Below are 14,884 nucleotides of genomic sequence, written 5' to 3' on the forward strand. Positions count from 1 at the left end.
TCCTTCTCCTTCTCCTTCTCCTTCTCCTTCTCCTTCTTCTTCGGCTTTTCGAGACAGGGTTTCTCTGTGTAAGTCCTGGCTGTCCTGGAACTCACTTCATAGACCAGGCTGGCCTCAAACTCAGAAATCCGCCTGCCTCTGCCTCCCAAGTGCTGGGATTAAAGGCATGTGCCACCACACCCGGCCACAGGAATTCTAAGACTGAGACAATGTCATGAAAACTAAGGAGGGTAGGTGGATCACTACAACTCCTCTCTTGTACTGGCACCCCATCTTGTTCCTGCAGGACGAGCACACATAACAAAGAGAAACCCACCTCGCAGATGCCTCACGCATGGCACAGCTTTCTTTATGAAATGTGGAGAGTGTATCTATTTTCTCTAGAAGTACTCCTAGATGACCCAGTAACATAGACATGATGATCTCAAATAGTTGGTAGAGGACACATGACATTCCTCCAACAAGTTTGTTAAAAAGAGTGCCCCAGAGACCACCTGCCCAAATGTATAATTGTTTATTGCTGAACCTTAACTTTTAAGACAGGCCTCCATAATGCGCAAAGGTTATGTTTATGCAGCACTCCTAGTTCATGGAAAGAACTGCTCAATTGACTTAAAACATGTAAATAAATAAAGCATTTCCTTATCCGAAAATTGGACAAATTAAAGGGTAGGATTGGAAATGTTCTTCCCAAGCCACAGAGTAAAAGGTTAAGAAATTAACCTGAAATCAAATCAGAAAGCTAAATTTTCAGGGGGAGATTCAGAGAGCAAAGCTGAGCAGGAGGTCAGGGAGAGAGAGTGACCCTAGGTTAGACAATGAGCTGTAGGAAGCTGAGCTGGTCCCTAGCCACCAACTTCCCCTAATCAACCAGGAAACCAAGTTGGTAGCCAGTATTAGTTCACACGGCCTTAGTTCAGGTAGCTTTACAATGTCCATATGTGACAAATGTTTCTATAAATCTTGTCCTAGTTTGCTTTCTATTGCTGTGATAAAAACCATAACCAAAGGCAACTTATGGAGGAAAGGGTCTATTTCAGCTTACAGTTGTAATCTATCACCAGAGGAAGTCAGGGCAGGAACTCGGGGACAGGGACCTGGAGGCAGGAATTGAAGCAAAGATCACGGAGGGGTACTGCTTACTGGCTTGCTCCTCATGGCTTTCTCAGTCTGCTTCCTTATAGCACCAAGACCACCAGCCCCCAGTATCATCCACCTACAGTGAGCTGGACCATTCTGGCATCAATCGTTAATCAAGAAAATGTCCCACGGACTTGCCTACAAGTAATTATGATGGAGATGTTTTCTCAGTTGAGACTCCATTTCCCAGGTTCTCTAGCTTGGGTCTAATTAACAGAAAAATCAACCCGGACAAATAAATATATTTGCCCCTGTGCTGGTTTGAGTGAGAAACGTGCCCCATGGGCTTGTGTGGTTGAACACTTGATTCCCAGTTGGTGGCGCTGTTGGGGAGGTTTTGGTGCCAGCCTTGCTGGAGGAAGTACTGGAGGGGGGCTTTGAGATTAAGTGGCCCAACCCTACTCTCTCCACTACACCCTAGCCACTCTGCCTGCTGGTTTACAGCCAAGCTTCCCCACCATGAGGGACTAAAACATCCCCCTGGAACTAAAACCCAAAGAAACTCTTTTTGGGGGGGAGCTGCAGTGGGTGTTCGAGACAGGGTTTCTCTGCATAGCCCTGGCTGTCTTGGAACTCACTCTGTAGACCAGGCTAGCCTCAAATTCAGAAATCCACCTGCCTCTGCCTCCTAAATACTGGGATTAAAGGCATGTGCCACCACTGCCTGGTAAAACTCTTTCATCTATAAGTTTCATCTATAAATTTCCTTGGTCATGATATTTTATAACAGCAACAGAAATATAACTAATATAGGCCCTTTTACAGTCTAGGTTAAAAAAAAAAAATCTTGCGGGGCTGGTGAGATGGCTCAGCGGGTAAGAGTACCCAACTGCTCTTCCAAAGGTGCAGAGTTCAAATCCCAGCAACCACATGGTGGCTCACAACCATCCTTAAGGAGATCTGACTCCCTCTTCTGGAGTGTCTGAAGACAGCTACAGTGTACTTACATATAATAAATAAATAAATCTTTTTTAAAAATCTTGCATTATGGGTAATCCTAGAAAGTATATAAAATTTTAAGCTATGTCCGAAGATTATTTTATCTCATAATCCCTAGTGCATTTAAAACTTACAAGTACAGAAACCTGGATAATTAAAGTTTACCACAAATTATGTGTGGCATAAAATCTTTACTTATGTATTTATATATCTATTTATTAGCAATCTTTCCTTTTGGTTTAAAGTTTTCATACAATGTTTTGAGCATGTTCTTTTCCCCACCCCTCAACTACAAATATATAATGCTCCATGAATTTGCATGTCATGTGCACAGAGGCCATGCTAATCTTCTTTATATGGTTCTAATTTTGGTATATGTGGTGTCAAAGCAAGTGTACAATCTTTATTATTAAGTAAAGGGAAAGGGTAGACTTAAGTTTCTCAAGAACATGCAAGGAGAAATTTATTTCTGATTTATTTTTTTAGACAAGTAATCATAAACAAGTCAAACATGTTTGTTTTGTTTTGTTTTAGACAGGATCTCACTATGTACCCGTTGGATGGCCTGTAACTAACTATTGTAGATCAGGTAGCCTTGAACGCACAGAGGTCTGTCTGCCTCCCAAGTAGGATTAAAGGTGTACAGTACCATGCCCAGCAAGTCTTTTATGTGAACAGTGTATATATGCACATATGCACAAGCACGTGTATGCATTTTAGAGGTCAATGTCATGTGTCTTTTATGTCACTTTCCAGAGTCTCTTACCTTCTCTGGAGCTCAGCACTTTTCCAGACGGGCTGCTCAGCAAGTTCCAGGAAACTGCAACCACTGTCCTTTAATGATGCTAAGGAGAAAGAACTTTTTCAAGGCCATGGGAGAATGGAGCTGTAGAGTTGGGCTTGGCAGTTTTTGTTTTTTTGTTTTTGTTTGTTTTTGTTTTGTTTTGTTTTTAAGATTATTTATTTATTATATGTAAGTACACTGTAGCTGTCTTCAGACACCCCAGAAGAGGGCATCAGATCTCATTACGGATGGTTGTGAGCCACCATGTGGTTGCTGGGATTTGAACTCACGACCTTCAGAAGAGCAGGATCAAGGTTAAAAAAAAAATGCACAAAACAAGTTAATACAAATAATCATTTTGATACCAAAGAGTGAAAATGGAGGTATTATCAAGTGACCTTTGGCGACGGCTCAGTGGGTAAGGTGCTTGCTGCAAGGCAGGAGGACCTGAGTTTGGGAGCCATAAATGCTTGGCATGGAGGCAGCTGGGAGCAGGGGTGGAGAGAGGTAGATCCAGGGGCTTGCTGACCAGTTAGGGTAGTGGCGGGGGTTGGGGGAGGGGAGATTGCACATCACAGAGGGAGACACTGGAGCCAGCCTCTGGATTATACACACATGCACTGGCACAAGCATACACCATAAAAGCGTTTCCTGAAATACGGCTGTGAAAACCATCTTCAACTTTGTATCTAAGAATCCCAAGCACAGCCGCACAAGTCTCTGATCCTAGAGCTCCAATAGGCTACGCGAAAAGGATCTCCTGTCTGAAGCCAGCCTGAGCTACACAATGAGATTCTGTCCGAAATATCAAAAGCTGGGGATATAGCTCAGTGATATGAGTGCTCACCTAGCACACATAAGACCATATGTTTGATCCCTGGCAATAGCAAAATATTTTTAAAGTGTAAATAATGGGGATGGGGCCCAGAGAGACGTTGAGCAGTTGAGAGCACCGATTGCTCTCTCAGAAGACCTGGTTCTATTCCCAATACCAACACGGTGGTTCACAACCTCCATGAGTACCAGGAACACAACTGGTACACAGACATCCATTCAGGCAAAACACTCATGCATACACATAAGATAAAAGTATATAATGATCAAAATTAAAATCAGGGCCTGGAGAGATGTATCAGCTCGTAAATGGCCTATGTACAGTGCCTTCATCCTAAGACCTGAGTTTGGATCTAAAACACCCATGGTGCCCATCTATCATGACCCATTTATCATGATGCCCATGTATAACCTACCACTGGTGGGGGCAGCAGATGCCTGGGTAGCCAGTCTAGCTGAATAATGAGTTCCAGGTTTGGTAAGAAACCTTGTCTCAAAAAATAAGGTGGAGGGTAAAAGAGAAAGACATGTAGCATTGACCTGTGGCCTCCACACACATGCACGTGTATGCACACATACACCACGCACACACACACACACACACACACACACACACACAGAGAGAGAGAGAGAGAGAGAGAGAGAGAGACTTTTTTAGTGGTTACTCATCTATATAAAATCTTATACTTTGGATTTGGGGGTGGAGGTACATGCTGGCTGTTAGGAAAATGTGGGCTTAGAGAAGCCACATCAAATCTTAGTGAACAAAGAAGTTCACAGAGACACGTTCCCATTTATTTTATTTCTAAATGGGCATAGCCACTGCCCATGACATACTGTTTTTGAGACAAGATCTCATTTATCTGGCCTTGAATTTGCCAGGTAGCTAAAGATGATCTCGAACTTTAAGGTTATTTTTGACAATTTCAACCATTCATACATATAAACAAGGACTTCTGATGTTCCTGTTTCCACCTCCCGAGTGTTGGGATTGAAGCATGGACTGCTATGCCCGGTTTTTATGTGGTGTGCTAGGGACTGAACCCAAGAGTAGGGTATTACTGTGTAGATTAAGATATACCTCTATCCCCTCCATACTGAACTTCCTGTGGACTCGCTCTAGAGGATTAGACCATAAATCGTGCATTTGTTTTCCAAGGACTGGCTGAGCTACACTGCATACATCTTCAGTTTCAGATGGCGGAAATTGGGCTTTATACCTTCCAGTGCTTTCTGGGTGATTCTAAGCTCCTTCTGCACTGCCTAGCTCAGCGCTCAGCTGTCGGGTACCTACAGGGGGAGTCTCACTTACGCAGAGGACAGAGATGCCACATTCAGAAATCCTCTCCCTAGCAATAATCAGAGTTTGCAAGGATGACGCTTGAGGGAACCTACAAGAATCTATTTCCTTCATAGTGGTGAAAGGTGTGATACATGCTACTGGGGGAGAAAAGTAATCTCACTCAGCTGGGACCTATGGAAGCTATGATGATGACTGGCTTGGTGCAATAGTGAATGTTCTGGGAGCAACCAGTCTCTTTGTAACTGGGCTTAAGGCCCATGTCCACAAGACAATACTCATGTATGGTACAGCTAACTAGGCCAAGCTTGGCTGTGTAGGTCATAGCCTCTGGGGGAGAATCTAGTATTATTTACTCTGCTAAATGGACATGGTATTAAGCTGCACCCTAAGGTCTTATCTTTATACCCATACATCTGTGCACTTCTTAATCTTCCTGAGAGAAACTTTTTTTTTTTTTTGCAGTAGGCAGAGATTAATATAAAGACTGACAACTGGCCAGTGTGCAAGATTAATGGACTATGCTCATCCCTAAATGGGAGATATATCTCTATCTCTATCTAGATCAATATCTATATTTTTATCTATCTCTATCTCTATACCCTCTCTCTGTGTCTCTGTCTCTCTCTCTGTCTCTCTTTCTCTCTCACACACACTCCCTTACTCCAAGGTTCAGGGAATCATCTCCTAAGAGGGGATCTATGAAAAGATTCTAAGGGCCAGAGGTACTACTGGGTGACTTCTGTGAAAGTGTTTTCTGGATGAAACAGGACCAAGGCACACATGGATTCACAGTGGCTGTGACTGTGATTACATGCACAAGACCTAGCTAGCCGAGATCTCAACATAGATTGGGACAAGGTCACCAAGTCCCATTTATAGCTGACAACTGTTGGCTACTGCGGGGATGGGGGCAGTCAGTTTTCTCCAGGGTTTCTGCCCCTGAAAGGATACCCCGTGCTCCAGTGGATGGCCCTACATTCATGTGCATACTGGCAGGAGATGGATCCAGTATGTTAAAATAAAAAGCACATGAAGTTGAGAGAGGTATGTGGTGAAAGGGATGAGAAGGAGTTGGAGGAGAAGGATGGGGGCGTGTGGTGGTGCTGGAGGTGGATTTGACAAAAACACATTCTATGTGTGTATGAAATTCTCAAGCAAAAAGAACACGCTTGGATTAAGTGTTCACCGATTTGAGGTTTATGAGTTGAACTCTGCCTCCCGAGGTTAAAGGTGTGCCAGTTGAGCATGTGAATTCTTTTATTTATTTATTATTTTTTTTATATGTGAGTACAGTGTAGCTATCTCCAGACACACCAGAGGAGGGCTTCAGATTCCATTACAGATGGTTGTGAGCCACCATGTGGTTGCTGGGAATTGAACTCAGGACCTCTGGAAGAGTCGTAGGTGTTCTTAACCGCTGAGCCATCTCTCCAGCCTGCATGTGGATTCTTTAAAAAAATCAATGAGAAGACACCCACGTATTCACAAGGAATCCTTATCGATCTCGACTGCATTCAAAGTCCAGAAACTGCTACGCTACAGTTTGGGTTCTTTCGCCATACACACCTTAGGGTATCATGGTCTGTGTTGAGCACAGGAAGCTACCAAGATGGAGAACATGTGGTTCATGAGCAGCTGGACTCTACTCTACTGGAACAAGGGCAAGGGAACCTGGTAAGATCGGGCAACAGTATCATCGAAGATACAGTGGCAACCTCACTTGCCTTTCCATAGGGCTAGGCAAGCTGACACACGTCATCCTTTAAATGTCTAATTTAGGGATAACAGCAGTTAATACTGGCAAGCAGGAAGTGTCATCAGGGAAGGAAAAATCCTGTGAAGATACCCACATGGCCACATAGGTGTCCTAACTATTCTATTCTGGAGTCTCTGCTAAGTAATTTATATTCTAGCATTGCAAAGGATCAAACGGACCCAAATTTTACCTTTCAACTAGTTGCCTGTAAATGATTTGTAACCGAATGAAAGGCGATGAAAGTGCTTTGTTGCACACTAAATTGTGTTCTTTCCCCCCCCCCCGCCCAACTTCACGTATCCATGCACCAAAATGTTGATGTTATAAATACTGGAGGCTACACTTACATGACGATTTTCTTCCATCCCTGATGGGTTTGGAAGCTGAGAGAGAACTGCGGCCGGCCGGAGCCAGCCTCTCCTGGTGGAAGCGAGCTGGCCTCGACACCAGAGCCACCCGCTAGCCCCGGCTCCTGCAAGCAGTCTCACTCGCGCACGCGCACTCGCCTCCGACGGCTTTGGCGCTTCTGGGCTTTGAGAGCGCGGCTACTCCAGTGGGCGGGGCTACGAGGGGCTCTTGGCCACGTGACCGGAGCCAACATGGCGGCGCCCATCGGCGTCCTCCTGCTCATCCGTGGAGGTAAGCGATCGGCATACGACCGCTCCAGGGCTACGCGCCCAGAGACACGTCCGCGCGTGGGTTTGGTGCGCACGGGCGTACTGTTCGTCGGACCCGCGTACACCGTACACGTTGGCACGCTGCAGGAACAGACGCACGTTTGTCCTCTTCTTACCTGGACCATGTCGCTGAGTGCTTGGTTCTTGAGATTTGTGGGTCATTATCTGAAGTTTGCTTCCCTCACTTTACTTGTGTGGTTAGTGTTGCAGACGACGGGGAAACGCGCCTGAACACTCGGTTTAGAGCTGTTGGGTTGGCATGCCTTTTTGAGAAACATTACTGTCACGATGTCTTAGGAGCGCTAACGATGTCAGGGTCATTCCAAACAGATGCGTTTCCGGCGAATCTTGGTTGAATTAGTTAGGTTCGAATTCTTTGCTGGAAAGAACTCAAAAATTGGTTCAAGGAGGACGCAAAAAAGAACGCCAACGACTCGAGATACAACTTAAGTGCCAGGCACATAGGAACGGTTTTAGGAGGTAAATGTTTCCAGAGCAATACTCAGCACGTATTATAGACCTTCTGAGCCATCTCACCAGTCCAGCTTAACTTAATACAATCCCCTTTTGTGAAGTCAGATACCAACATGTTTGTGTGTATCCAAGGATGTGTAAAACAAAGTTGACGTTGACATGGAATGGTATCCACAAAAAATATATAATTTGGAATATTTAGAAAAAGCCAGTTGTATAACAGTTTATTTTTAAAATGACATGTATTTGTTTGACTATTTCTGGTGTAAGTGTATGCTCAAGCAGGTGTCAAGATTTGCATACAAAGGTCATAGGGTCATAGGAGAACTTGTGGGAGTTCGCCTTCCGTTATCTGTTTTTCAGGGATCAAATTCAGACCATGAGGCCTGGTGCCAAGCGCCCACTGAGCCATCTCACCAGCCCAGTGTAGCTCAGATATTCATATATTTGTGTATTTATATTTGTGTGTATATGTGTATTTAAGTCTATAATACATACAGAGAATGGCAACTAGGATTCAGGGTTTGTGAAATAAAATACTCAATTTTTATGAAATGCCCATATTTTCCAAAGCACTCAAAATATAGTGTTACGTATCTTAGAGGTTTTTGGCAAAGATGGGTCTGGTCATTCTGTGTACCTAGAACATCTCATCACTTGAATGATCTTTTACATTTAAAACAACTTGTTAGTGTGAAGATTAGATTTTCCTTTTTTAGCCTTTGAAATGTTCTTCATAGGAGAAATTTCAAACACACAACAGAGCGGCGAACTCTGCATACACATCATCTGCTCACAGATCATGTGTGTAGAGACCCTCACTCCTCCACTCCAGCCACAGCGCCGTCCCCCAATGGTACTGCTTTAAAGGTTGTCCTCGGTACATCACTTCATTTGTAGATTCTTTTGCTTATGTATTTCTGAAAACTGTTCCTAGGGAGTATAGCTCAGTGGTTAAGCTCTTGGTTAGCACCCATATGCCTTGGTTTGGGGTTTGGGGTTCCCCTGCTCCACAAGAGGAGAAAGAAAGAGAGAGAGAGAGAGAGAGAGAGAGAGAGAGAGAGGAGGGAAGAAAAGAAAGACAGAAAGACTGAGAATCCTACTCATTGTTTTGTATATTGTACTTATTTTTAGAATTTCCATTTAGCTATTTATTTGTTTTAAGACAGAGTCTCCTGTAGCCCTGAACTCCTTTGCTGGTCCTTCTGTCTCTACCACTGTGTGTTGAGATTAGCGTAGTGAACTACCCACCATACTGGGCATTTCTCTGTTTGTTTCTCTGTTCAGATTTCCCAGCCATTTACTCATTAACTCTATCCTTCAAGTACTAGACCATGCTCTTGTGACAATTGTTACATTTTATTTTATGAGATGGGGTCTTGTGTAGGGCTGCGACCATGCTCTTGTGAGCTTGAATTCCTGGTCCTTCTGCCATTTCCAAGCATGTGCTGCCACACCCAGTAAACATAACTTTTTAAAAAAGATTTATTTTTTATTTATGAGCATGCATGTATTCCATCATGAATTTATGTGCACCACATATGCACAGGTACCTGAGGAGGCCAGAGGGAGTCATAGCCCCTGGAACTGAACTACAGGCAGTTGTGAACCATAAGATACAGGTTATGGGATCCAACTGGCCAGACCCTCTGGAAGAGCGGTACGTGCTTTTAACCACTGAACCATCTCTCTAGCCCCGTAACAGCTATTTTAAACACTTGAAATCAGAGTTTCCCCACAGTCTGTTTTATTAGATGATGATGATGATGATGATGATGATGATGATGATGATGATGATGATTTATTGGCTACACTTTCCTGCTTCACATTTCAAGTAACATATAATTGTATATGTAACACAGTGGCTGGTATCTTTTGGAGATTATGTTGATTTTTTTTCTTTAAAATATGTTGAGTATTAGGCAGGTAGTTTGGTTCTGCCACACTTGGTGTTATCTTTGTTAGGACAGATTTTTGGGGGGTTTGCCTTTATTCTTAGGGGAAATACTAGAGGCCTTCCTCCAATGTAGAATTCAGTAAAGGTCAGATAGTATCTTAGACTTTTGTGAGCAATACTATCTGTTACAATTACACAACTCTGCCAAGTACAAGTGAACATAGCTGTGCTCTAATAAAACTTTATTGACAAAGACTAGCAGCCAGCTAGATGGAATTTGGTCTCCCTTGCTCTGTTAATAGGCATGATCCTTAACTCCTAAGTCATAGACTTTCTGGGATCTCAGTTGCATGCTGTTTGGGGAGGCTTGGTGAGGTTTGCTCAGGAAAGTGTGTTGGCTCTGGGTTTGAACTGGAGCCCCTACTTATATCAGCCCTGCAGACCCTGGGGTGGGCTCAGCTTCCAGCCTCAGCAGCTTAGCTTGATGAGCCTTGTGGAGTGTTGTACTTCTTTTCCAAATCAAATCCAACCTCTGCTCCCTGACTTAGCCAAGCAGCCAGCTGGTGCATGGGCTCACGGCCCAGTGTCTGGGGAGGTTTTACCGAGCAGAAATCTGGGAGGTGATTAAATTTGTTTTCTCTTAGAGGCTCACTGTCCTCTGCATTACCTCAGTATGTAGGGTCACATGTTTGCCTGGTTGCCTAATCCAAAAGGAATTCTTACAGCAGCTAAGGGGCTGTTAGGATCTGAGACAGGATCTCATGCATTGTAGACTAATGGAGAACTAACTCACTGTGATTTATTTGACTTATGCTTCTGCAGCCTTGTTCATCATCAAAGGAAGTCAGGGCAGGAATGCAAACAGGGCAGGACCTGGAGACAGGAGTTGATGCAGAGGCCATGGAGGGGTGGTGTTTACTGGTTTGCTCCTCGTGGCTTGCTCAGTCTGCTTTCTGATAGAACTCAGGACTACTGGCCCAGCAGTGCCCCACCCACAAAGGGCTTGGACCTCCCCCATCAGTCACTAATTAAGAAAATGCCTTACAGGATTGGCTGTAGCCTGATCTTATGGAGACTTTTTTTTTTTTTTCAACTGAGGTTCCCCTGTCTCAAAGGATGGTAACACGTGTCAAGTTTACATAAAACCAGCCAGCACAGTCACTTCCATCACAAATCACATTGCTTTGTATCGCGGCTGACATCCCACTTCTATCAGGTTAAATTTGTTCAGAGAGGAATCCATTGTGAAAGGCAGGGCAGCAGTGTTAACAGTTGGCAGATTTTGAGAAGTTTGCTGATGATGTCTAGACTCACCAGCTCCTAATGGTGTCATTAGCCCATGGCTCTAAACAATACCCATTCAGCTGTAGGATTCCATAGTTAGACCAGGTAAGGTTTTTCTCTAAATTTGAGATTCACACATGTAGTGCCTAGTGAACATTTCGGTTAATATACATCTCAAAGTCAGCATGGCAAATAAGAATTATCACTTTTTTGGGGGGGTCAAATTATTTTTTTAGAAGTCAACATAGACATGCATCTACATTTCCTGGATTTGTAGTAAGTACTCTTCCCCGGCCCCTCCCCGTACTCCCATTCTCACCTTAGTTGATGATAAGGTTCCTTTGTATTGTTTTGTTTCTCAGGCAGGGTCTTGCTTTGTAGCCCAGGCTGGCCTCCTGAGTTCTGAACTAATACCCATGTGCCACCATGCTCAGCCTAATTGCTGGCAAGTGCTCCCAAGTTTATACCACCACTGCTCAGCTATTGGCATTTTTTAAAGCAGCATATTTGCTATACAGTTCACCTGTTTAAAGTATATAGTGTGACTTTTTACACATATATGGGTGTGTATGCATGCAATGTGCTTATCTGTGTGTGAGTCTGTGGCAGCCAGAAATTGATATTGGGAAATCTTCCTCTATTGCTTCCCACCTAAAAAAACAAACAAACAAACAAACAATCCCCCAAACTGTCTCATTGTGTAACCCTGGCTGGCCTGGGCCTCTCTATGTAGACCAGGCTAGCCTAGAGCAAAGGGAGATGTTTGCTTCTGCTTTGATAGACCAGGCTAGCCTAGTACTCAGAGAGATGATGGCTTTTGCTTTGCCAGGGAGACTAAAGATGTGTGCCTTGCCCCTGGTACCATGTTACTTTTTTGAGAGAGGGTCTCTCGGTGGACACAGAGCTCTCTTTGGAAATCGTCCTGTCTTTGCTTGTCCACCACCGCCTCCTACCACTGCCCTGGGATTACAGGCACGTACAGCAGTGTTCAGCTTTTTCACATGGGTGCTGGGGTCTAGCTCACATCCTTATATGTGGATTACAGGCGCTTTGCCTGCTGAGCTGGCTTCCCAGCCCAGTGTGATCTTTGCAGATTTCTTGTCAACCTTCAGTCACCCCCATTTCTTCTTGTTCCTCCTTCCGAGTTTACTTTGTATAGAAATCCATTTAAGAAATCATGTTGCGCCAAGCAGTGGTGGTGCACACCTTTAATCCCAGCCCTTGGGAGGCAGAGGCAGGGAGATGGGCTACATAGTGAGTTCTAGGCTAGCCTGGGTTACAGAATGAGACATTGTGTCAAAAAACAATATCCTGAGTCGGTGAAACTCTGTGAGTTCCAGGCCAGTCTGGTCTAGAAAGCGAGTTCTAGGACAGCCAGGGCTGTTACTGTAGTGGAGTATTCAACAGAGAAGACTGCTCGGACATGGGTTTAAGCCAATAGAAAGTCTTTATTTTTATTAGCCAGCCAGCAACTACACTGGGTGTTTGAGATCCCAGTGTAGCACTGAGGCTTTCTCAGGGTGAGCTTTTAAACACAAAAACCATGTTCTGAGTTGACCTAGTTCAGTGAACAAGAACAGTTAGCCAGAAGCAGAACTACAGAAGCTAAAAAACAAGGTTAGTACCTTTATAGACTTTCCTGGAACTATGAACTTTTCTGGATCAGGCCTCTGTTGTAGTTTTGGCGGGTGGTGCTGTCTACATGCTGAGTTTTACAGCCTGAATGGTGCTTCCATCCTATAGTCAGTTGTGCTGAGGTCTGGGGCACTGTCACATTACACAGAGAAACCTGTCCAAAACAACACAAAAACAATAAATAAAAAGACACACCCAGAAACCAAGCTATGTTCCCTCTCTCTCCCACAGTTACCACCCAGCTTTAACCAGTGTCATGCCTTCCTTGGATTAATGCTTGGTACTGGTGTCTCTGTCTTCATCCCTGCCTTCTGTATTTCATTGTGAACATAGCAGCCTGGTGGATCTTATAAAATGTAAATCAGATCATGTCGTTCTTTTTGCTTAAAGCCCTCAGAGTGATGGTCAGATGCTTGTATGCCCTCGAAGGCCCTGCACACAGCACCCTGCCCATCTTGGTTCCTTGGGAGGCTGATTGTGTGGTGCCCGTCTCCCACAGAATGTAAGAGTGACGGGACTTGAGTTCCTTTTGTTCTCTGACGTGTGTCAAGCGCCCAGAATAATGTCTGATATGTAAGATTCAGTGAACATTTCTTTTTGAATGAATGAATGGGAAGTGGCTGGTTAATGGTGCTACAATAAAGTTATTAATAGTGAATCAAAGAATGTGTTGAGATGCAGAAGCAAGAACTATTAGAAATAAAAAGGAAAAATAGATAAAAACCACAGTCACACTGGAGGCTTAGAAGGTGACAAGGAGATACAATAAAGTTATTGAAGTTCAGAGTGTATAATTAGTAAGTTTGATTCAGTAATTAAATTTAATGCTTTGGATTTAAGATATCTTTATTTTTATTTTCATAAATATGTATTAAAAAATCCAACCCAGATACATATGAAATAAAAAAGGATAAAACTTGTTAACTCATGCCAATAGAGGATTTAATATTTCTAAAAACAAAAAATATATATAACTATATTCTTTGCCACAAAGTGTTAATGCACAAGTTATTGAGAAAAGGGAAAAGGTTTGGCTCAAATGTTGTGGAAACACAGAAGGTATCTAGGTACTGGGGATGCCAGTAACAGTGTCCTGATCTTGAAATATAAGATTCTTGTTCTCACCATTCACAGTCCTTGAGGGACTCAGACATGGCAGCCAGTTACAGCAGGAAGACTCATGCAAGTCACAGCAACTGGCACAGAGGACCATCAGTAGAGACTCAAGAGGCGGAGTCACAAGTGGTGGCTAGCCTGCGCCTGTGCTGCCAGCACAAAGAAGGCTTTATCAGGCAGAGGAGGGATGGAGTTTCTTGTCTAAAACTCTGCAAGAGCTGCTGGATTAATGTGGCAGGCAGGATGAGGAAGAGCTTGGGAGCAGCCGCAGGGGAGGTTGAGGACATGCGTGTGGACTGAGGCATGCCAGTGAGAGTGGGGAAGACAGGCTGACTCCTGTCCCAGAGGGTTGTGAAGACGAATAGACGGACTAGATAGCAGGAAACTGAGGAAGTCTCTTGCTGTCGTTGACTTACATTTCTTTCTTTCCATTGTTTTGGAGATGACAGATGAGCTGAGGTAGAGAATTAAGAAGCTGGCCACTACTGAGGAGGAGGATTGCCTAACAGCTGAGGCTCACTGAAATGACAGTGATCTGTAGTGGCCCAGCCTTTGATACTGTGTGATTTCCTCCAAGTATGTTTCACCCTGTGAATATAAGAACAGACGGAAGGGTTGGATGTGCTGGTGCACACAGTACTCCAGAGGCAGGTGGGTCTCTGTGAGTTCAAGGCCAGCCGAGCTAAATGAGACCTTGTCTGCAGGATGAAGGGTGGGGATGAGGTAAGGAGCTGGATTGAATGGGATTTTCCAGATGGGTATTCTAGAAAGACCAGGAGAAAAGAGGCATGCATCTGGCAAGAGAATGAATTATAGAGTCTAGCCCAGGCCACCAGCTTCATAAGACCAGAAACTCCTATGTTTAAAGCTGTGTCTTGAAAACCTGGAAGCAGGAGATGGTTTGAAGAAGAAAAGGAAGTGTCCAAGCTAGAAAAAGTCCAGCCTGGTCTACATAGTAAATTCCAGGACAGTCAGAGCTACATAGAGAGACTATGTCTGGGGATGGGGATGGGGATGGGGATGGGGATGGGGATGGGGATGGGGA

At 44.1% G+C, this 14,884-nt stretch overlaps 1 protein-coding gene and 1 pseudogene across 2 annotated transcripts in view; one reads left to right on the forward strand and one right to left on the reverse strand.

Moving 5' to 3' along the window:
- Positions 1-2,370: 2,370 nt before the first annotated feature.
- Positions 2,371-2,471, reverse strand: LOC115063662 (annotated as a pseudogene).
- Positions 2,472-7,310: 4,839 nt separating this feature from the next.
- Positions 7,311-14,884, forward strand: part of Metap1d (methionyl aminopeptidase type 1D, mitochondrial) — a 72,138-nt gene continuing 64,564 nt past the window's right edge. The window contains exon 1 of one of the 2 annotated variants that reach the window (XM_021193254.2): positions 7,311-7,395. In XM_021193254.2, the coding sequence (XP_021048913.1) occupies positions 7,356-7,395 (40 nt within the window). In that variant the 5' untranslated portion in view covers positions 7,311-7,355. The remainder of the gene's footprint in view (positions 7,396-14,884) is intronic. The other variant, XM_029536352.1, reaches the window with a different exon arrangement.

This window comes from Mus pahari, chromosome 3, assembly GCF_900095145.1.
Source record: "Mus pahari chromosome 3, PAHARI_EIJ_v1.1, whole genome shotgun sequence".
Classification (NCBI taxonomy): Eukaryota; Metazoa; Chordata; class Mammalia; order Rodentia; family Muridae; genus Mus; species Mus pahari.